General features: G+C 38.8%; 1 protein-coding gene across 1 annotated transcript; it reads right to left on the reverse strand.

Moving 5' to 3' along the window:
- Nucleotides 1-278: 278 nt before the first annotated feature.
- Nucleotides 279-24100, reverse strand: GPRC6A (G protein-coupled receptor class C group 6 member A). The gene is given in 7 exon segments (XM_049875552.1): nt 279-361; nt 364-1392; nt 4031-4154; nt 9532-9744; nt 17402-18229; nt 22235-22538; nt 23907-24100. Coding segments are annotated over 7 exon segments (2775 nt in total).
- Nucleotides 24101-24550: the final 450 nt, after the last annotated feature.

The raw sequence follows: 24550 nt of genomic DNA on the forward strand, positions 1-24550 counted from the left end.
ATAGAAGAGATACCTTTAACTGTGAACCTAAGAGGAAGCAGGTAAAGATAGAGGCAGATATAAGTGGTAGGGAATGGGGAGAGTTTCAGGTTGAGGGGCTTAATTTCTTTGTTAAGCAAGCAATTGGACCATGTAAGTGTTCAAGCAAAATTTGGAGAAGATAGTGGCAGTTGAAGACACACATAGGACATATTTGCTGGGAAAGTAGGTGCACATCTTAAATGTGAAGACCCTGAAAACATTTTATTCAGGGACTTGGCAGCTCCCAAGGGGCTCATTCATATACTTGAAATTCTTTTTCGAGGCAAAGTTTTAGATACTCCTGGAATATTTTCTCTGCATATATCTGCAAATGCTTGTGCTGAAGGGCTTTGTTTTTCTGTGAGGCTGCAGACTTGCCGTCAGCATTGGGGTTGGTCATTCCCAGACTGCTGTTGGTGGAGTCCAGCGAAGCTTGGCTCATGGCAAGGCTGCCTGCACTGTGGGAAGAGTAACTATAAATCATCTTGAGGAAGGCAGATTTTGTGTTGGTCTCTTGCTTCCAAAGAATAACATAACATTTGGGAAAGAATGTGCAAAACAGGATCCCATAATTTGATATCAAAATGACAATAATCTCTATTGCAGGTAGGTATTTGCCAAATGTGGTCACATAGACAGGGATGAATGTAATCCAAGCTATGAAGTAAATGAGCATGCCAAATGTTATGAATTTGGCTTCGTTGTAATTCTCAGGTAACTTCCTGCCTTTGAAGGCAAATATGAAGCAAATAAAGGCCAAGATGGCAATATAGCCCAGCATGGAGCCAAATGCAACCATGGATCCTTCCTCACATTTCAGGATAATGACTCTAGGCAAGGAGACATTCTCCTCCACTACAGGTGCAGCAAAAATTAACCAGAGAGTGCAAATGACAACCTGGATACCTGTGCAAGTGAAGATAATGGGGATGGGTTTGTAGAGGCGCTTCAGGAAGTTCTGCAACTTCGGATCGAAGCTGAAGGCTAGCAAAATTTTCAGGGACTTCATCAAAATGCAGGAGATGCAGAGAGTAAAACTCACACCAAACAGTGTCTGCCTGGTTTTACATGTGAAGCTTTGTGGTTCTCCAATGAAAAAGCCCGTGCTGGCAAAGTTGAGGAAATGACTGAGGAGGATTACATAGCAGACTGTCAATCCCCCGGATGATTTTACAATGGGTGTGTTCAGATTTCTTGTAAATATTATGCCAATGGCCAGAACAAACATGATTCCCAGTAGGGAGAGGCCCAGGAGTAGGATAGCCAGGGAGTCATTCCAGTTGAGATACTCTACTTCCTTTTCATAGCACGTGGTGCTCCTTACAGGGGCCCAGTGAGTTTCGTTGTTGCATAAAAGGCAGTGATCCATATCTAAAAAGACAGAGGAAAGTCAGTTAACTTTGTGAACATTTAAACTAGGTGATGGCTCACAATACTACAAATGAGACTCCTTGTATGTAGTAGACCTGACTGAAAACAGATATATGTTATTGTCATATTGATTACATATTAAAATAAAGCGTGCACAGAACTCAAAGAAAGTGAGAGAGTAGGCCAAAGGTAAGAGAAAAGGTGGAGGGGAAGAGAGAGAAAGAGAAAGACCAAACCTTAGCTGTGCTGCTAGTCATTAGGAAATTAATATACATACTCAGGATAGACACTAGTCTTTTATGAATTTATTACTGGTGGCTCTGTTAAAAGCGTGAGCTGTGGAATCAGATGTATCTCAGGTTCTTGTTCTGGTTCTACCACTTACTATTTCTGTGATCTTGAAACAGCTAGTTGACCTTTGCAAGCCTCTTTCCAAATCTCTTAAAAAAAAAAAAAGACTCTGCTAGATTGGGTTGTTGCATTCAATAAGATAATGCATATAAGACGCTTTGCATGGAGCTTGGCACGGTAAGCACTCAGTACATGGGAGCTGCTGTTATGAATAAGGTTGCTGGTCTTTTAAAACTAAGAGCCATACAGCTAGACCACACTAAAAGCTCGAAGTCTCTTCCTGAAAGTGAGATACCACAAGATTATAATTAATGGCTGCTGATGAAGAATTAAAGTTTATTTTCCCCCAGGAAGCTAGTAAAATTAAGTGTCTCACTCTGGTATTGATCAGCTCAAAAATTATTTATGCTGATTCTGACTGCATGTGTGGCATGAATACTTGGTATTAGAGTGGAGCCTTGCTGGGTGTGATTGCATTTTCTCCCTGTTTCCACCCCCTGAAAATGGTGGGTCCCAACTGCTTCCAAAAATTTTATCTCAGGGCATCATGTGATTAAACTCCCCAGTGCCCATTCAACTTTTTAAATTTTCTATGTTCCCTTCCTTATTAGCCTCACAATCAGGCTGTATTTCTATTTATAAATTTCATGACCTTTCTAGCATACTTCCCTTTCCAAACCCTAAACCCACTGCCACTGAGTCAGTTCTGACGCACGATGACCCTATGTGTATCAGAGTAGAACTGTGCCCCATGGGGTTTTCAGTGGAACCCTGGTGGTTCAGTGGGTAAGAGCTATGGCTGCTAACCAAAAGGTTGGCAGTTTGAATTCACCACCCACTCCTTGGAAACCTTATGGGACAGTTCTACTCTGTCCTATAGGGTCACTATGAGTCAGAATTGGCAATGGGTTTTTTTGTTTGATCTTTGAGAAGTAGATTTCCAGGCCATTCTTGTGAGGCACCTATGGGTGGAAGTGACTTGCCAACTGTTTGCACTCAAACCATTTGCACAAGGAGGGACCTTTCTCCAAAACCTACTTTTTTACAAATAACTATTTTTCTCCTGTCTACCCCTTGACCACTGCTGCCAGTATCTGCTGTTTCATTCATTCAGTGAGTACTTACTAAACTTTTCTATGTACTAGAGCCATGTTTGGTGTTGGATACATAGAGAAGAACAAGATTTCAGATCATCATAACTGCTTTTCCTCTAAAGTGTACTCAGTTTTCAATTCTTGTTTATGAAAGCAATTTTTCCCGGTTATAAGAAGACAACCCAGCTTAGATCTTGAAAGATTATTGTACATCTTTTTGGGAAATAAATGGCATATACTTCTCAGCGTTTTTATTTATCCCACTTGGCAGATAGTTGCTAATCACTCTATTGCCTGGAAATACCCCCATTCCCCCGCAATTATCTAATTATTTAGGCAGCATGATCCATCTCAGGTTGGAGTAAATGCCATTTTGTGAGACAGTGACAGAACATGAATATTGGAATCTTGTTAAACTTCTGCATCCTTGAAGCTAATAAAAAAAGAAGAGCCATTTGGGTCCTATTTCATCTCTGGGGTGCTCAGCTTTTGTAGAAGATGAATAGGAATGCTTTTAAAGTAGGTTTAACTCTAGGGAAAGTGCTGATAGCTCCTTTTAGGGCTCCTAAGGCTGCTGACCTCACTCCTGTTCTTTAATTTGTGTATTTTGCTGTGATCTGGTAAAACTGTTAAAGATAGGGTTGGCAAACAATCAGTCACTAGCGCCTCATCTCTGTCAGTAGTTGGTACTCTTGTCTCAAAGAAGGTTCTTTCTTTTCAGGCTTAACTTTTGCTCTTTGGTAAGTAGGCGTAGTGAGATCTCCAGGGTATGCACACCTGTTTCTTAACCTCTGGATTTCTGTTATGCTGAGTTTAGTTAATTCGCCATTCTTTTTATTTATATTAATTGTGGTCCAATTACAAGCCAGGCATGTCTGTATGGAAACACATAGATATTGCCTTGTATTTTAAGAGTTGCTGGAGCAGGGATGGTGGGGGAATGACATTTTCCCCTGGAAGTGAAGTTACTTTTAACTTTTTTTTTTTTAGTTGGCTGTGCTATTGATATAATAGAGCAGATTCTAAGATCGAATGAAATTTCATTGTAATTTAAATTATCAAGAGCATGGGAAGCTTTTTTATCAAATGAAAAAATAAACCAAAATAGGATTCAAGGAAAATTTAAAAAAAAAAAAAAATCCTAGGAGAAAGGCTTCAGGTGCACCACCTTGTGTTGTAGTGACTGTAATTACCTGTCTGATTACTGTAGTGATTTTCAGGACAGTTCACACATTCATAGCAACAAATATGTTGACTTCTTGTAGTTTTCTTCATCTGTCCAGGGCTGCATTCCTTGGAGCATTTAGATGGAATTTGCTATGTTAAAAGTGGAAAGAAATCCCAAATAGATTTTTTAAAAAGAATTATCGTAACGAACTTTGACACAGTATAAAGGTGTATTTACTAAACAGTATTTTGATCTTTTTTCAGAGAATAGACTTTTTTTGCCATCTGGAGGAACGTGAACGACTTTAAGAAATATGAAATGTTTCTCATGGAGTAACTGCTTTAGGAAGAACACAGTTTTTGTCACACTAAAAACTTCTGTAAGCAAATTATGGAAATTAGCTATTTGAGAAGTCCCCAGCAGAATGAGAAACGTGTAGTGGTGGAATGAAAGAAGGAAATGATGGTATGGAAATTTCTGATTCTGTACTTTAGAAGGAGTTCAACTCTATAAGAAAATGGGAAATTATCAGGCTCTTATATTCTTTAGGAGAAAGTAATCATGCTGTGCAAAGGTCCTAGTTCAAGGACCATGTTCAGTTTAAACCTAAAAAGCATAACAATGGACCACATTTAATTTAAAACTACTAGAGTGGAAGTTAACAAGACAACCTTTGAGATATAAATAATATTTAAATCCTTCTGAGAATTTAGGTTATAATTCTGCATGTCACAGTGTGAACCACACACAGCAACATTCTACTTGTATGGAACCCTATGCTTCCTATTTAGCTAATAATTCTTAGCACTTCAGCTATGTTACTATTTTCCATTCATAGTCCCTTTCTTGTGGCATATTGTGAAATGAATCGCTGTCATCGTTTCACCCTTACCCTAGGAAGCCAGGGCTGAATGGTTAAATGAGGCTTTCTCAAGACTCTCTGAACGGCTAAGGCTGAGGCTGGAACACAATCAAAGCTCTAAGCTCACCAGTCTTTTCTCTGAGAGATTAGAAAGATCTGAGAGAGAAAAGCAGCCAAGATCATGGGCCCTGTGTCCACAAATAGTTGCTTTCTTCTTCCCAACATAATTATTGTTGACCTGGGTTTTCAGCAAGGAGAATGTCTGCCTTGTGGATTCTCCAGGGCAAAATTTTAATCTGAAGTACCCACTCTCTGGAAGGGTGCACAAAGGACACAAAAAGATTTGACTGTTAGATAAAGCCAGACATCATTAGGGATAAACGTGCAATCTTCTTTCCCAGCAACACCATATCCTTTCTCCATCCACATCAAGAGACAGCAAACACATTCTAAAGTCAGGTATTGATAACTCTGAGGTATCAACAGATTTAGGTTTATCACATGTTTTGGACTGTGGGTTTTGGTGATTTACCAGAAATGTTAATACTCCCATTTAGCCTGTAGATTGATAAGAGGATCTTGAAATTCCACCTAATTGATCTCAGGTTGGCCGTTTGAACCCACCAGTGGCTCTTTGGGGAGGAAGATGTGGCAGTCTGCTTCTGTAAAGATTTACAGCCTCGGAAACCCAATGGGGGCAGTTCTACTCTGTCCTGTAGGGTCACTATGAGTCAGAACTGACTTGACAGCAATGGGTTTGATTTTTGGTTTTTATTGTTTATTGTTAGCTTCCACTACATTCTTGAAATATGTGTGTGTTTCCTTTAGAAAGGAGGACTTGTCCTCTTTCATGGTTGTCAGCCCCTTCCATGTAGTTATTAAAAGCTCTATTCAGTTCTTAGTCATTTTGTCACCTCCCTCTCATTGAGTGTCTTCCCTATAGTCAGGAGATAAGTCTCAGTAATAATTAAAAACAGTTCTTTCTACAAAAATAATACAGAATCCTTTCTGTGTTTAATAAGAAAAGGAGTCACAGCGTAGCCAAAAAGGTTCAGTTTAAGTTAAAGTTAAAGCAGAGTACTGGGTTCATAAGGTGCTTGTGGGGATAATGGTGAATTAATAAAGATGATGATGAAAGTTTGAGAGCATAGAAGGAAAGCTAAATTTCTGTCTTCCAAAGGAAAAGTATTTTGTTTTACTGAAACTTCTGACAGGGAAACTTAGACTACGGACAGTGATTTACAACAGAATTCATTCTTTCACACAATAAATATTTGTTGAATGCCTACTATGTGCCAGCCCCTATTCTAGTTGTTTGTTCATCATATTGTTCTGTACTCTGGTGGTTTGTTGTGTTTTTTTTTTTTTTTTAAACGCTGGGAGCTGTGCTACTGGCATTTCAAATATGAGCAGGCTCACCCATGGTGGAGAGGTTTCAGAAGAGCTTCTAGACTAAGACGAACTAGGAAGAAAGGCTTGGAAATCTACTTCTGAAAATTAGCCTATGGAAACAACAGAATATTGGCCCACATGGTGCTAGAAGATGAACTCCCTAGGTTGGAAGGTACTACACAATGGCCACAAAAATGAACTCAAACATGCCAGTAGTCATGAAGATGGAGCAGAACTGGGCAAGATTTTATTAGGTTGTCCATAAGGTCACCAAGAGTTGGAACAACTCAATGGCAGCTAACAAAAGCTTTCTAGTTGTAGGAGATACAGCAGGAAATGAAACACAAAAATCCCCGCTGACATAGACCTTAAGTTCTAGTTGGCAAGGCTGTTTGACCCCATGTACAACAAAATAGAACACTGCTCAGTCCTGGCCATCCTCAAGCTATGCTTGGTCCCATTTTTGCAGCCACTGTGCCAATCCATCTCATCGAAAGTCATCCTCTTTTATCAACAAGATAAAAATAAGCAAAATGTACAGAATGCTAGATAGTGATAAGTGCTAAGGATAAAATAAAGACAGGACAGTGTATATGAAAGGATGGTGAGATGTTGCGATTTTAATTAGGGTGGCCAGGGAAGGCTTCACTTAAAAGGTGACATTTTAGAAAAATTGAAGGAAAGTGAAAAAGTAAACCATATGGACATCGTTGAAGATTATTACAGGCAAAGGAAACAGGAGGTACAAAGGGCTTGAGCTCGGAGCAAGGACGGCAGGTATACAATAGCAGGAAGACCTGTGGGGTTATAAGAGATGGGCAAAAGTAAGGGGGATAGTAGGAGATAAGGTCAGAGAGGTATTGAGAGCAGGTCATGTAGGGCTTGTAGTCTTTAAAGACATTGGCTTTTACCCAAATAGAAAATAGGATGCCATAGAAGGATTTCTGAGAATACTGTATTTTACAGGATTATCCAGGCTGCTGTTTTGAGGACAGGCTGAAGGGAATAAAAGTGGAAGCAGAGAGCAGTCAAAAGCCTGCTGTAATAATTGGGATGAGAGAGAATTGTGGCTTGGGGTGCGGTGGTAGCAGTGGAGTAGAGGGTAAAAAGTGGTCAGATTTTGGACACATTTTGAAAGTACAGCCTAGATTGGACGTGGGGTGTGACAGAAAGAAAGGAAGCCAGGATTCTACCAGGCTTTTGCATGAGCAACTAGGGGAAGGAAGTTGCCATTTGTTGAAATCGGGTAGGTTTTGGAGAGAATATCAGCCGACCAGTTTTGGAGATATTAAGTTAAAATGACTATTAGATATTTAAATGTTGTGTTTGTTAGGTACCCTTGAGTCAGTTCCAATTCACAGTGACCCCATGTACAACAAAATGGAACACTGCTCAGTCCTGGCCATCCTCAAGCTATGCTTGGTCCCATTTTTGCAGCCACTGTGCCAATCCATCTCATCGAAAGTCATCCTCTTCTTCACTGACCCTCTACTTTACGAAACATGACATCCTTCTCCAGGGACTAGTCCCTCCTGATAACATGTCCAAAGTACGTGAAATGAAGTCTTGCCATCCTCGCTTCTAAAGAGCATTCTGCCTGTACTTCTTTCAAGACAGGGTCCTTTGTTCTTCTGGAAGTCCATGATATATTCAATATTCTTTGTTAACACCATAATCCAAGTAGAGATGCCAAATAGGCAGTTGTATATTTACTTGGGATAGAATCCTGGAGCTAAAAATCTAGGGGATGGGGGCATCAGCATATAGAAGGCATTTAAAACCATGCGAATGGATGAGATCACTAAGGAAAACTGCAGACAGAAAAGAGGATCAGTTATGAGCCCTGGGGAACTCCAATATTTAGAGGCAATGAGAATGATAAGAGCCTTGGTGGTGCAGTGGTTAAGAGCTCAGCTGCTGGCCAGAAGGTCAGCAGTTTGAATCTACCAGCCACTCCTTGGAAAACCTATGGGGCAGTTCCATTCTGTCCTATAGGGTTGCTATGAGTCAGAATCGACTCTATAGCAATGGGGTTTTTATTTTTCTAGGGAATGATAAGGAACCAGCAAAAGAAGAAAATCAAGAGAGTGTCGTGTCAAAAAGAAACAATCTTTGATGATTACAAGGGAGGGGAAGGGTGGGGATAGAAAAACACTAAATAGACAATAGGTAAGTGGTAACTTTGGTGAAGGGTATGACAGTACACAATACAGGGGAAAACAGCACAACTTGTACAAGGCAAGGTCATGGAAGCTCGCTCCATAGATACATTCAAACTCCCTGCGGGATAGAATTGCTGGGCTGAGGGCTGTGGGGACCATGGTCTCTGGGAACATCTAGCTCAGTTGGCATAACAGAGTTTGTAAAGAAAATGTTCTACATTCTACTTTGGTGAGTAGCGTCTGGGGTTTTAAAAGCCTGTGAGTGGCCATTTAGGATACTCCACTGGTCTCACCCCTTCAGGAGCAAGGAAGAATGAAAACTAAAGACATAAGGGAAAGATTCATCCAAAGGACTAATAGACGACATCTACCACGGCCTCTACCAGACTGAGTCCAATACAACTAGATGGTGCCCAGCTACCACCACCAACTGCTCTGACAGGGATCACAATAGAGGGTCCCAGACAGAGCTGGAGAAAATGTGGAGCAAAACTCTAACTGGAATAGAAAGACCAGACTTTCTGGCCCGACAGAGACTGGAGAAACCCTGGGAGTATGGTCCCTGGACACCCTTTCAGCTCAGTAATGAAGTCACTCCTGAGGTTCTCCCTTCACCCAAAGATTGGACAGGCCCATAAAACAAAACGAGAATAAAGGGGCACACCAGCCCAGGGGCAAAGACTAGAAGGCAGGAGGGAACAGGAAACCTGGTAATAGGGAACCCAAGGTTGAGAAGGGAGAGTGTTGACATGTGGTGGGGTTGTTAACCAATGTTATAAAACAATATGTGTACTAAAAAAAAAAAAGAGAGAGAGTGTGTAGTGTTATAGAAGCAAGCAAACAAAGCATTTCATGGGGAGGAGAATAATTATCTGGTAAGTGAAGTAAAATGATGTTATGGATTGAATTGTGTCTCCCCAAAATATGTGTTGGAATTTACTCCTATACCTGTGGATGTAATCCAGTTTAATGTAATGTACATATTGTACAGTAAAGAGGTTGAAGGATCACTGAGGGTCCTGGTGGGGTCAAGTACTTTTGCAGTTGCGGGGCCAGTTGATTTTGAATGAGTCAAGCTTAATGCTACAAAGCAGTCTACCACAAAGTTACCTTAAGATTCCTGAACTCATTTTTTGTTTCTTGGTCTGTAAAGATGAAGACATCCTTCTGCAAGTCATATTCTGCCATCTTGGTGATAGTCATATGGCCGTTGATCTCCTTCCAGAGCAAAACATCATATCCAGTATTCAAATCCCCATGAGCATCAAAATGAAATGAATTCTTTCCATCAGTGAACGTCACATTTTTCAGCACATCAAGTAACTATAAAAGATAAAAACAGAAATGAACACTGAATGCACACTGTAAGTGTATTCATAATCCCAATTAGAGCAGTCTTACAAGGAATATCACTTAAAAATTAGAAGGAAAAAAAGGCATTTTGGATCAGTGAGTGCACTAACTGGTTAAGAGAGGTTCTTAACGATACGGTAACCATTCAAGAATGAGTTCTGGCCTCATTTTTGCCAAAGCCTTGCTATGTGAATTTGAGAAACCAAGCTAATTTCTATGGATGGTGGTTTTTCTAGCCCGTAATACTAGAATCTGAGCATCTGTGTTTATCCACATGGCAGCATTTCAGAATGTGTCCTATAAAGAAGAATCCTGGATTCCAATTCTGGCTCTCTATCTCATGGTGTGATCTTGACAGTTATATTTTTTCTAGGCCTCAGCTTCATCATCTGTAAAATGAGGATAGTAGAAATTACCTTATACAGTATTGTAAGGATTAAATATAATTATACCCGTAGAGAGTTTAGCCCAGTATCTGGAACAGATTAAAAGTTAGGTATTAATAGGTATTATTATTATCTAATAAGGACATTGTGCAAATAAATAACATTCATCTATTACTTATTAATAGTCATATGTTTGATGCCCTTTTATCCCATAACAACTCAGTGAAGCAGGCATGTAGGGATTATCTTCCTCTTTCTTAGATGAGATCCCCCAGGCACTGAGAGGCGAAGTGATTTATCTGAGGACACACATCCTGACTTTCATTCTGGGGTCTTTCCAACACATCTAACAACACATTAATTCAAAATCTTCTTCACTATTTTTTCTTTCTGACTCCAGAGTAATCACCAACATGCCTTCTGGAGTTATGGAAGGGAGGAAAATTCTTCCTTTCCTTCTAGAGTCACAAACGACTTGGTCTGAGCAGGTAATCCAAACCAGCAGTTATCATGTTCACCATCTCCAAAATGAAGGCAGAAGAGACAGCTACAAACAGCATCCTACTCCTCAGGCCTACCCTGAGGAATGTCTCCACCCGAGAAGTTTAGTTGGTAGATGTAAAGCAGCTGCTGGTGCCCACCCTTTAAGACCATACTTTGTTACCCATTTGGTGGGAGGTGGAGCCTTGTTGTCTCCAGTGGGTCTCAAGTCTGTTTCAGTGATTGAGTGCATCGTAAAAACCAAAACAGTGGCCATGGAGTGGGTTCCAATCATGGTGATGAACAGTGCCACCCAGGGACTCCTAGTATGCGCAATAAACCCAAACCAACCAAATCTGTTGCCGTTGAATCAATTCTGACTCATTGCAACCCTGTAGGACAGGGTAGAACTGCCCCATGGGATTTCTAAGAATCGGCTGGTGGATTCCAACTGGCAACCTTTTTTGGTTAGCAGCTATGCTCTTAACCATTGCACCACAGGGGCCGGTGCATAGTGAACAAACAAACAAACAAAAGCCTGTTACCCACAAGTCGATTCCGACTTACAGTGACCCTTTAGGGCAGACTAAAACTGCTCCAAAGGGTTTCCAATGAGTGCCTGGTGGATTCGAACTGTTGACATTTTGGTTAGCAGCCCAACTCTTAACCGCTATGCCAACAGGGTTTCTGTGCATACTACAGTGGCCTCTAAATTTTACTTCTAATTGAATTCATAAAATGATTTTCTTTTTTTTTTTTTAACTCAAGAGCCAAGAGCCAAGAAATATGATGAACAATTATTTGTCTTGCTACCCAATTTGTGTAGTGAGAACGTACATGCAATACAGCTAGGAGAGGAAATGTTTTACTTACAAATGACGCAGCTGTAATGAACTTGTGCTGCAGTGAAGTAACACTGATAGGAAAACAGGTTTCAGTTCTGGTGCTACCAGTTGAATAGCGCAGTGGTTAAGTGTTTGGGTGCTAACCAAAAGGTCAGCCGTTCAAATCCACCAGCAGCTCCTTGGAAACTCTCTGGGGCAGTTCTACTCTGTCCTGTATGGCCGCGTGAGTTGGAATTGACTCGAGGGCAATGATTTTTTTCTGAATGCTTTGGGTCCACTGATTATTGAAACCTATGATCCTATGTGACTGTTGTTGGCTCAAAATCTACAGAATGAGGCAGAAAGTATTCTGTTTAGCTTCCTTCACATTTACTCTTTTATGAATGTTTCTTTCCTTTAATTTTTTTTTTTTTTTTTTTTTAGTGAATAGAATATTAGAAAATGAAGTAATGTTTTATGGTAAATCTATTAGCTAGAACAGTCATGTCAATGACTGAATACCATTTTAGCAAAATCTCTAAATGGGCCTATTTATTTTATTAGTTCTTCTAACAAATGTAAATTAATTAGTATTGCGTTAAAGAAGCAAGACAACATCTCGGTGGACTAACATCTATGGTGAAATTAACCAACAAAACCTTACCCTAGCAATCGCCTGGAAGAAAAAAGTAGAATTAAACAGAAAAAATTCGTAAGGGCCTGCCTGCAATGTTTCCACCTTCACCTGTATACCGGTTTTTCTTCTGATGCTTCCTTAAGCCCTACGCACATTTAAGCCCCAGTAACATATCCTCTTTCACTTTTGTGTTTGAACTATAATTTCCATCTGTTTTTTCCTGCATTTAATTAGGTTCTAGAGGGTAAAGTTCTGACACATACACATTCTGTAAATAACGATAACATTGAATAGTGTAAATAAACTAGAGCAATTCTATGCTTGTTCTTACAGGAAAGAAGGTGGAGGCAAATAAACAGAGCCTTCATTACTCATTAAACACGGTAGAACATTTGCTTTGGATTAAGGTAAATTTTGAACATTAACACTCTAGTTATTAAACTGTTAAATTCTTTTTTCGTCAATCTTTTATTACTTTTTCATGACAACTGAAATTCGTTATAAATTTGACACTAGAAAAACAAAGAGAATGGTATTCACGTTTCCATTATTATGTTTTTCTCCTATATATGGTAATGTCCTGCTTCTAAGAATGCAAGGCCTGGAGGCTATGCCGTTTAAGTTCTTGTGGTTGATGTTTTTCATTTCCTTAATTGCTCTATCTATCCATTCTATCCTATCTATCCACTCTATCCTCACAAGTGAGCTGTGCTTGTGGAAAGAAGTATTTATGTTAGTGAATTAGAGAATAGCAGAGAGAGCAGTCTTACATCTCTGTCCTAGCGCCCAGACTATGCTCTTTTCTTTTGTGAAACTTTCTGAGGGGTAGCAGAAAGCACCCTGAACTAAGGCTAGGGCAGCTTTACTGCTATGTGAGCAAATGTGGGCCAAACCCTTCCTGGCTAAAATCCCTTCCATCTCTAAACTGCTGCAAGTTTGGTTCACCAACAGCGCTCTCTCTTGCCACTTCTTTAGGATGGAATATAAAGAACGTGAGTGCTGTAGACCTACCATAATATTATAATGACTAGAAGAGTGGTGCAAACCGTTAACATGCTCCACTCCGGAGGCTCCTTGGAAAACCTACTTCCAAAAAATCAGCCGTTGAAAACCCGACAGAGCACAGTTTTCCTCTGACATATATTGGGTGGCCATAAGTTAGAGTCGACTTGAGAGCAACTGCTACTTCTGGTAGTACAGCAGGCCTTAAAAAGTGTTAGCTATTTTTATCCATACTAATCCAAAATCAAGCTTAGCTCAGCACACATCTCTCCTGACTACTGAACTAATATTCAAGTATTAGACTGCTACACTTGGATGTCTCATAAATTCTTCAAACTCAACATATCCAAAATGGAATGCTTAATATTTCTTCTCCCCACCAGATCGCCATTTATGTCTATTTCCATCTGGACAAATGATAGCAGTTGCTCAAATTTGGAATCATTGGCAACATCTTTGCTACTCTCAGTCATCCTTTAAATCCGATCTACGTTCAAATGCTCTTCATCCTTCCTCTTAGTGTCCATGTGTACATCTCCCATCATCTGTGTCACACTTGTAGTTTAAGGCACCCTCCTCTTAAACCTGGATTATCAAATTGATCTTTTCACCTCCAGTCTTGTGTCCCTTAATCACTTCACATTGCAGTCTGAATTCTGTTTCTGAAATAGAAAACCACTCTTCTGCTTAAAAATATCTTTAATTGGGCCCCGTTGCTCTATCAAGTCCAACTTCCCTCATTTCAGTTAGGAGCCGATCTTTCTGTTTAAAGGATGAACCTAATGCCAGCAGTGTCAGCAACAGTATCAGTACTGGGAGCTGGTTAGAAATACAGACTCTCAGGTCCCACTCAAGAACTACTGAACCAGCGTCTGCATTCTAGCAAGATTCCCAGGCAATTCAACTGCACATCAATGTTTGAGATGCTTTGGTTGACAAGACCCTAGTGATAAGTCCTTCACTAACCCCTCCAATCTCAATTTACCTACAGCTTCCATACAAGACTCCAGCCCTATGCTGCCATTTTCTGGCTTGAGAACGCCATGCTTTCTCTCCTCTCTGGGACTTTGCTAGAGGTTTTTTTTTGTCTAACTCCTACCTGGCTAACTCCTACCAGCTCATCATATTTATCAGAGATGCCATTGTTCTTTGGAAAGTGTTTTCTGAACCACTAATTTTGAATTAGCTGCTTCAATTATGTGCTTCTCTGCCATCTTGTGTTTAAATGAAGCATTGTAATGCATCATCCTGCATTGTAACCAGCTCCTTTAGTTGTTCAATTACATGCTCCAGTGCGAAGGAAACTTCATTAAGGAAGGAATTCTTTCTTATTGCCCATAATAACTTCAACACTCAACACAGTGCCTAGAACATTGAAACGCCCAACATATATTTGCTAAATAATTACATGAATAGCAGTTTGACATTCTCTTCTCTCATATACATCACCTACTACCCTATATATCATCAGAAGTGGAAGGGCAAAAAATAAAACCAAAATCACTAGTGGCAAGGGGGTAGTATCCTCACACACACCTGAGAAACATTAAAAATCTATTGAAGTAAAACAAGTGTGACTGTGATACCCCTGAGTACTGCTTACAGATGTCACTGAAATCTCAAGCCACAGTATTATTCTTAAGCACTGGGAAAAACTAACCCCTTCAAAATAATTTGACTCCAAATAATCATTGAGAAAATGTTGTTTAAATTTTTGTGAATTTTGTTAGGGAACAAAATAATCCTCAAGAACATATCTTTGATTAAAACCAAAAACCAAGCCAGTTGCTGTTGAGTTGATGATCTTTGAAATTTAATGTCTATGCAGGTTTCTTCATAAAAAGACCATTGTTTGCATTATTTGCCCCACTGAATCTGACAAAGATGTGGCTCATGCACATCGTGATCAAAGGAGCTAGTCACCCACAGTCCTCCTTTCCAATCTGTTTCTGTTTGTTTCTAGATAAACAGGCTCTCAGGGGCATAAAGAGTGACCCCAGGCGCCTGGTGTTTAAATAAAAAGTTTTAGTAGATTTGGCTTAGATTATACTTTCTCAAGTCTTTTCCTCAGAATGTTCAAGACTTATTCCTGATACACTTTCCCTGATCTTTAGGAAGTAAAGAAAGCTCTTGCTATTTGTATTTCTCTTTCCTCATGAGGCTCGTTACATCCTCTCCTCTTTACGCCACCAGTGTCTATAATTGTCTTTTTTCTTCCATTCCTCCTAAGCTCTCATTTCTAAAATTCCACATGGTGGTTTCAGTATGGTAGTCCACATTTTAAAATGAAACATGATTTTCTGCAGTGTACCAGACAAAAACTATTGAAATATGTTAGAAAAAGTCTGGCTGAATTTAGAGGCTAGTGAAGAGTGTTGGCGATTTGAGAAAGATAATTTATAGCTTATACTCATTTTCTATTAAAGTTTTACACTAAAAAGTATTCTTTCAACCAAGTGTTTTAAAAATACTATATTATATGCAAATGTATATGAGAGTTTTAATTGAAATATGATCTTAATCTCTAGTCTTACCTCTTCATCAAGGAGCCCTGGTGTCACAATGGTTAAGTGCTTGGCTGCTGAACAAAAGGTTGGCAGTTTGAACCCGACTCGAAGGCAATGGGTGTCAATGGGTTAGCAGCTCTGTGGGAGAAAGATCAGGAGATCTTCTCTCATAAAAATTATAGCCTAGGAAACCTTCTGGGGCAGTTATACTCTGTTATATAGAGTTGCTATGAGTTGGAATTGACTCAGCAGCATACGACAACCTCTTAGATTTTTGGTGGTGGGTGGTATTTAGAAGCTGAAAACTAGTTTAAAAATGAGCGATTTAAAACACTCTCTGGCCATTACTTGATCCACCCAAACTGGTCACCTCAAACCTTGGAGCTTGTGTTTTTGGGTGCTTATAGTTAAAAAAAAAAAAAAGAGCCTGGTGGCACAGTGGTTAAGAGCTTAGCTGCTAACCAAAAGGTTGGCTGTTTGAATCCACCAGCTGCTCATCAGAAAACCTACGGGGCAGTTCTACTCTGTCCTATCAGGTCGCTATGAGTTGGAATTGACTTGACAGGAACAGGTTTTTTTTTTTTTAGTAGTTAAAATGACAAAGGTAGAAATAATATGTACTGGATATCTACTTTTACCATCAGAAAAATTGAACCTTATTCCATTTTACCTTCTTGCCCCTTACAGATTTAAAATAAATATATTTTTTGAAGATGATTCTCCCTTAAGACATGTAAGTTTGTCTTTGAATGCACATTATTGAGAAATTTATTTGTCTCTAATGAGTAGAATTTATCATCTTTTAAAGAAGCAATTTACTTTTAAATGCCTTGCTCACAGACATTAAAAAGCACAATGGAAAAATTTTCATTAAATAAGACCACATTAAGCTTTGAGCTTCTACAAGCTACAGACTTGAGGGTACCTAAAAACAACAACAACAGGCTAATCAGAGAGAAGAAAGGAAAGACTTCTATTACACACAACTGATAGTTCATTTGAATGTGTATGTCATTGACATTGCTATGATTGACCCAACAACATTCCATTGAAGAAGGCTGGTGTTCTAGGGAGACCACCCTCAGTTACCATAAACCACCAATGGCACAGTGAAAAGCAGTGGGCACGAAGTTAGAAGACTCAGACTGGAGTCTTGCTTCTGGTACTCTCTAGCTTTAGTTTCCTCATCCATAATAATTAGGAATAATAAAAAACCAAAAACCAAACCCGTTGCCCTTGAGTCAACTGTGACTCGTGACGATCCCGTGTGTTACAGAATAGAACTGCTTCATAGGGTTTTCTTGTCCAGAATCTTTACAGAAGCAGATTGCCAGGCTTTTCTTCCACGATGCCACTGGGAGGGTTCAAACCACCAGCCCTTTGTTTAGCAGCCGATCACAAACCACTCGTGCCACCCAGAGACCTAGTAATAATAAAAAGGGTCATTAAACTTGCCTAGTCTAACTCCTATGTTTGTTAAGAGAATTGAAAGAAATAATTCATATGAAGCATTGGAAAACCTGCAAGGTCTAATACAAATCTGTAAATGCATGGAAAGGAAAAGCACACAACTTTGAGGAATCAGAGTAGCAGGTGAAGGTAAAATGACAATTCTATTTCCTCAAGAACAGTGAGCTATGATAGAAATGCAGCTTACTCAAACACTGAAGGTGTTATAAAAGGGATAAGATTAAGAATAGTTAATATAAATCTATTTTGAGTTAAGGAAGGGAGGGAAATGGGGAAAATGATGGAAGGGGTTTTTTTTTTTTTGGATGTATGAGTTAGTACCTCCCATGGTTGAAAGGCGTTGGGGTTCTGACAGTCTCGAGCTTGGCACAGATCCCGAATGGCATAACCAAGGGCAAACACTGCTAGCTGAATACTGTGAACCACTCCTGGCTCAGTATAATCCCACAGGAAGTTATTTCTCAGGGAGAAGTTCCTTTCTATAGCCTTGTAGGCCAAAGTCCTCAGAGAACGGTTGAAAATGCATTGACTCAAATCACTGTCCTTGGCATATGCACAGGCAGACAACAGCATGACATATTCATTTAAGGGTTTGTTCTTGTCCTTGGGGAACATCGGCAGATTTTGAAGGAAGGCGTGGAAAGAGGACATATTCCCTCTTCTAAAGGTAAACCCCACAACTTTGCCAACCCTTTTAATGTTAGGAATGGTGGCAATGTTAGTGGCAGTTGACCAATTATCACTAGCAATCCATATCTTATTTATATTCTTTTCAATGGCTTTATTGAAGAGATTGAAAACATGGAATTGCCTCAGAAATACCACAATGACATTAACTTGAGCTTCTGCAATGATTTTCTCAAGTGTCTGATTGATCCTGACTTCAATGGTGTTATCTGAAAGGAAAGCTGGAAAAACCTCTTTGAAGGCTATGCACACATTTTTTGCAGCAGCCTGAATTTCAAAAGTGTTGAGCGCCAAACGTCCATAGTCATCATCTGTAGTTATCATGCCAATCCAGTTCCATCCAGATTTCTGAATCAGGTGGGCCATTGCTTTAGTTTGATAGAAGTCACTGGGCACAGTCCGGAAAAATGAAGGAAAGCGACTTTTGTCACTTAGAATTTCTGCAGTTGATTCGTAACTCACCTGGAAATTGACAGAATCTTTTAGTTATGGCGTTCATGAGTTCCAAGTGACCGTTCGTGATAGGTGTTCCTCTCTTTGATTTCTGTAAATATCTTTCTCTAAATTCTCTGGTCCTTTCCATCCTTCTCTTTCAATGAACTTCTACTTTACAAATAGCTCAAGACATGATACCACTTTGTCATGGGTTTAGATTCACTGGTCTCTAATCATTTCATTTTGTGTACAGTATAAGCCCCTTGATGGTTCTGGTTCTATCTTATATCTCTATCTGTACCTCTATATCCATCTATATCTAACATCTCAGGCCAGGACCAATCGTAGATACTTTAGAGGTAAATAGAGGAAAAAAATGCAGCCAGACAAGTAAGCAAAGTGTATTTTGGAACACCTAATATGTTCAAAATTTTGTCTAATTTAGAACTTTGGTGATTTTATTCCAGATAAAATAAACCATCCAGTCAAATAATCATCTAGTCCAGGGGTGAGAAAAATTCAAAATTTTGTCTAATTTAGAACTTGGGTGATTTTATTCCAGGTAAAATAAACTGTCCAGTCAAATAATCATCTAGTCCAGGGGTGAGAAAACTTTTTCTGTAGAGCCAGATAGAAAATATTTAGGCTTTGCGAGTCACTTGTGGTCTCTGTCATAAATTCTTTGTGTTTTGTTTTGTTTTTATAACGCTTTAAAAAACGTAAAAAAAAACCGTCCGTGTAGCTTGAGAACTCAAGAACTTGAGAGCCACATTTGGCCCACAGACTGCAGTTTGCTGACCCCTGATCTAGTCAAATAAGCATCGGCGTTTTGGGAAACCTAATGTGTGCTCTATGAGTCGAAATCGACTCGACAGTGATGGGTGATATGTGCAAAGTTTTGTCAGGTTTACATCCTTGGTGGTTTTATTCCAGGTAGAATTATTACCTTCCCTAGCTGCAATAGCACTATGTCACTTGCTCAGTCAGTCAGTACTCAGTTTTTTGTTTTTTTTCTTATTTACCGTTTACAGCAGCCACAAAGTATGGTAGAAGGACATTAGGCTTTGGATTTGGAGTCGGACACAATGTTAGCATTCTGGTTCCAGTTAATTTGGAAGAGTTACTGAACATATATTTACTTGTAAAGTCATAGGGTTTTTTAACTGTTAAAGGAGGAAATTTGAATGTATACTAGAGCATGGTGGACATTCCCTGCACCTTAGTTATCTTCCCAGTATGGACATGGCTGTGCTCAGCTGCGTTGTAAGGACTGGACTTGTGTAAAATCAGTGTTATGCCTAAAGGGGCCCCTTCCCTTTCGTGTTGTGTATCACGGAAATCACTTTTTTGCCTTAGCCAACTATTGCTAAATTAGTCTACTTTTCTTACTTATCACTTAACTAGCATTGTGCATAACTCTAGAAATTTTGAGCCAAAGCCTTATCTCTGATATGGTTGGGGAATTATTCTTTTTGCTTTTGCCATTTAAGACTTAAACTTCCTGTTCTTTTGTTTTTGATGCATCCTTTCTAAAATCTCTTATACTCTCATCCTTCTACATTTTACTTGTTAGAGTTGTATAAGTATAATAAAACAATAAAAGAAAGATAATCATCTAAAATTGCACCAATCCTAATATGCCAACTATTGTCCTTATCTCCTCTTCTCTTTCAATCTTTCACCATATATACCATTTAATTAATTAAAATTTTAAAATAAAATTCAATTAACTTTATGACATAAATACTTTTTTGTGACACACCATAGTCATCAGTTATCTCTTTAAATGATCTTTTTTTTGGTAGTTTATATCTTATTGGACTTCTAGCCCTTCTTTATTTTATAATGAAAAGTAACTACAGTATTATTTTTGCCTATGTATAGCTTTCAGCCTTTTAAAAAATAATTTTCTTATCTGCTTGTCTTTTTAAATAGAGATCATTAAATATAATTTTAACATTTCTTGATAATTTGGGGTTTTGATTACAAAACTTCACTGGGTTATAATATAATGGAATTACCAGGCTTTTTTATGGTTATATGATTTATTTACTCAAGTTCCAGAAAGTTATATATTTTGAATTCTTATGCACATTTATTATGTCATATATACATGTATTTCCTGTTTTCTCACTTCTACCAGATAGTTATTTCTTGGTAGTATGACAATAAATCTTTTTCCCTTCTAACTTTGGCTTCTAATTTTCCTTGGACTTTTTTTTTTTTTTTTTAGGTAGCAGGGACATGAGAAAGTTACAGAATGGTTGAATACGAAGATACCAAAAACTAAAACCAAACCCACTGCCGTCAAGTGGATGGACTCATAGCGATCCCGTAGGGTTTCCAAGGCTGTAAATCTTTATGGAAGCGTACTGCCACATCTTTCTCCCAGGTATGAAGATAAGTAGGCTGAAAATAAAAGCCAAGGGGGGCTTGCCTGACTCTTGAGTATGGTCATGCAATGTCCGACGACATAGACGCCTGTGGTCCCATAAAGTTTGGATAGAGTTCAGAAATCCCAATTGGAGAATGGAATGTAACTGGCTGTCGTGAACAATAGCTTCCTGGTGGCTATTTCGTCAGTACGGGCACACTAAAATCAAAACCAAACCCATTGCCATTCAAGTTAAATTTCGACTCATAGTGGATCTGTAGGACAGAGTTGAACTGCCCCATTGGGTTCCAAGGCTGTAAATCTTTGTGGAAGCAGACTATCACATCTTTCTCCCAAAGAGCAGCTGGTGAATTGGAACCACCGGCCTGTCAGTTAGCAGTTGAGTGCTTAACCACTGTACCACCAGAGCTCCTTATAGGTACTAAGTAAGGCAGTCCCTAGATTAAGAATGCCCAATTTATGTACAACCTGTAGTTATGAATCAACCTCATAAAGCCTATTATATTAAAAATTTGAGGTAATACAATGGTCGAAAATAACAGATGGGTGCTACTTCATGACACACATCAAACATTATTATTATTACCATATTATTAAAGATGTTTTAGTGTCTCTGAAGTGTTTCTTTAATGTTTTTTATGTGTAGAAAGGCACACTATATACTATATACTAAGACAAACATTTGACTAGCTGACATTAGATACAATTTGTGCCTAAGTGTTCTGACTTAGGTAGAAATTCTACTTAAAGACAGACTTAAGAACGGAACTCGTTCATAATCCAGAGACTGCCTGTATATAATATGGTGTTTGCACAACATCCAAATCACAGAATGTTCTATTTCATAGAACGTCTCATGGATGTTAAGTAACGTATGATTGTGGTGTGCAGGAACTTAGCGCATGGGGTCTCCAATGTCTGTTTTGGTTATTCAGAAGTCTTTTGGCTTACAACCTGATTATTGGCTTGTATCATATGGAGATAAGCAGCTCAATAGTCTCTGCTGAAAACCTTCCCATCGCATTCAGAACAAATGCAAAATGTACTATGGTGTTCAAGATACTCTATGACCTAGTCCTTGCTTGTCTCTACAAATGCTTCTCTTACTCTACTCCTTTCTTCTTAAACTGATTTAGCCATAGTGACCTTTTTAAATATTCTTTGGGCATTCCAAACTTTGCACTTCTTGCTTCCTCTGCTTAGAGACTCTCCACTCTTCCTCCATTTTCCCTTGACTGCCCTTCTCATTCAAGTTTCACGCTCAACGTCACTTCCTTAAGAGGCCTTCCTTGACCATCATTCTCCTGTAGCCCTTACTTCCTTCATTTTTCTGCATATCATTCAACTGATATTTTCTTCATATTATCCAATGAATAATGTGTTGATACTCTCAGACGTTTGCATCTTATCTAAATTATGCTGAAAACTGTCGGAAACTAGACCTGACAGATTGAGGGGTAACTACTTACCGAGTACTTTTTTCACTATACCGTTCATAATAGGGCACATCCTTTCTTTGACTGATAAGAAATATTGAAGTAAAAGCAACCCCCTAACTAGTTTTCTAAGATTACCCTGATTCTTTCATAATAAGGAATATGATCAAGACCCCTGTATGGAAATAGAAAAAGACCTACCTGTGGCATGAGCTGTAAATTCAACATCCTGGAGACAGCAATGGTTATTTCTGAGTAACCAGCACCTATGACAGCCTTAACCCTTGGCAAGTAGCTGGAATAATCACACTTAAACTCCATGATTTCTCTGGAGCAGTTGAGTTTAGAAAGAAACCTGAGAGTGGCTGCCATTGCCACTGTAACTTCTGTACAAGTGTCATAGATTTCATACCCCAGTGTGACTCCAGATAGCAGTGTTGAATTATTGATCATCTCAATGCTGTGTATCATAGCAAGAGTTTGAAGAAAGATTGATATTTCGAAGCTGTTGGGAAACAAGTATTTTTTTGAATCAGAACATTTTTGCAATCAGAACTCTTTTATAGACATGCTGATGTCTCATTTATTCACATCTCTGTTTCTAATTAGATATTTCTGAATAAGTGAAGTTCATCTGTTGAAGACTATAAATTTTATTTATTTAAAAATAATTTTTGGTAGAAATCTTTGTAAAGGGTAGTATAGAAAGCCACAGTTTCTTAAACATAGTACATGAGACAGGACTAAACATTTTCCTGATAAATTCTGGGATCATTTTGAACAATTAGTTTAGAATATTCTGCAATATCTAAACCAAACCCATTGCCGTCAAGTTGATTTCTACTCACAGTGACCCTATAGGACAGAGTAGAACTGACCCTAGGGTTTCCAAACAGTGCTTGGTGAATTCAAGCTGCTGACCTTTTGGTTAGCAGCTGTAGCTCTTAACCACTGTGTCAGCAGAGTTTCCTTCTGCAATATAGGGATCTAATTTTTAAATTCTTTTTATAGTTAGATGTCAGCGTTTTATTACTGCAAAAGTACCTGAATTTTATGACTCACAAGTCATTATTTTAATTTTCTGATTCTCATCTGCTGTGTTTGGAAACCAGATAAATTAAGACTCTTAAGAATTACATGTAAAACGTCTCTGGGTAAAAGCCCAACAACCTTCTCCTAGATTAAATGCATTATTTTAGTTTTGAAGCGTAGCTGTTTCCACATTCAGAGGCCTTTTCCAGTTTACTTCTTGATTTGTGATTATTCCAGAACATTTGGTTGTTTGACTACTGATTTGCTGTTAAGTTTATCTCATCCACCACTGTATACAAAGGGTTACAAACATTGCCTAATACATAATAATGGTTCACTAATTTTTTTTTTTTTTTAATTAAGAAAGCAGGATATTATTGATCAGGCTTTGATAGTCTGAAATTTCCTTTTAGTTCATTGGTAGTAATGATAAATAAAACCATTTGAATAAAAATATCATTGTGGATCATCTAAATACGAAGTTTGGCAAATAAGTGTTAACATTTTGGGTTAAAAAAAAATAAAGAAGAGGGACAGTTTAAGGTAATAGTTTGTCTGATAATTAAGTCTTATAATATTTTCAGGGCCCTCCACATGCAAGCCATATGGAAGTCAGGAGCTGTCTAGTGTATTCACCTCTGTAACCTCAGTGCCTGGAATAGGGCCTGGGTAATGTAAGCATTTAGTAAATAGTTGTTCAATGTGGAATGAATATTATCTCTCTCAAGAAGTTTACATTTTATTAAAACACTTCAGATGCTAATATAAATAAACATATTACATGTCCTAGTCCTTTGATAAAATCTTGAAATCTAAGTGTGTTCTCTGAGGCTTTACTCACCCAACACACTTCTGGATTTCTGGTCGTCTGGGATATTCTTCTGAGGACAGGGTTTTTTCATGAATGGCAAACAAACCTCCAATCATGACATGTCCTGGAGAAGTGGCAGCCACAAAGTCATCAGGGGTCTGGCAAGGCTGGGAAGTAGCAAAAATAATCACAAAGCAGGTAATCAGTATAATCAATAGTGCCATGTTTCTGTCTCATTTGCTCACTTCACGAGAGTTCTTAGGAATCATTAAGCTCACAGAGGGCCAAAAAGATGGTTCCTATTTCACCTGTAAACACCAGGCAAGGTATAGGACAGTGCCAAGGGCCAGAAACACTGAATATTCAGATACTTGATGATAGTCAAAACAGTTTTTTCACCAGTGAGAACACGTCAGAGTGTCTCTGAACACTCTAGTATTGGAGATGTATGAGAATAGTAACGTTAGGTGAATGCTGGTAGAATCAGAAGCTCAAGCACCACGGTGTGATAGCACTCTTTTTACTCCACTGATAGGTTAGGGATTTGAGTCATGTTGACATTCCTTTTGAGGCAGAATGTAGAACCTTCAGGAGGGAACAGTTTGGGAAAATGTTCCCACTTTAGAAATAGACAGTTGCACATTTCCAAAGTTATCACATTCAAGATCCAAAGG

The sequence above is a fragment of the Elephas maximus genome, chromosome 1 (genome assembly GCF_024166365.1).
Source record: "Elephas maximus indicus isolate mEleMax1 chromosome 1, mEleMax1 primary haplotype, whole genome shotgun sequence".
Classification (NCBI taxonomy): Eukaryota; Metazoa; Chordata; class Mammalia; order Proboscidea; family Elephantidae; genus Elephas; species Elephas maximus.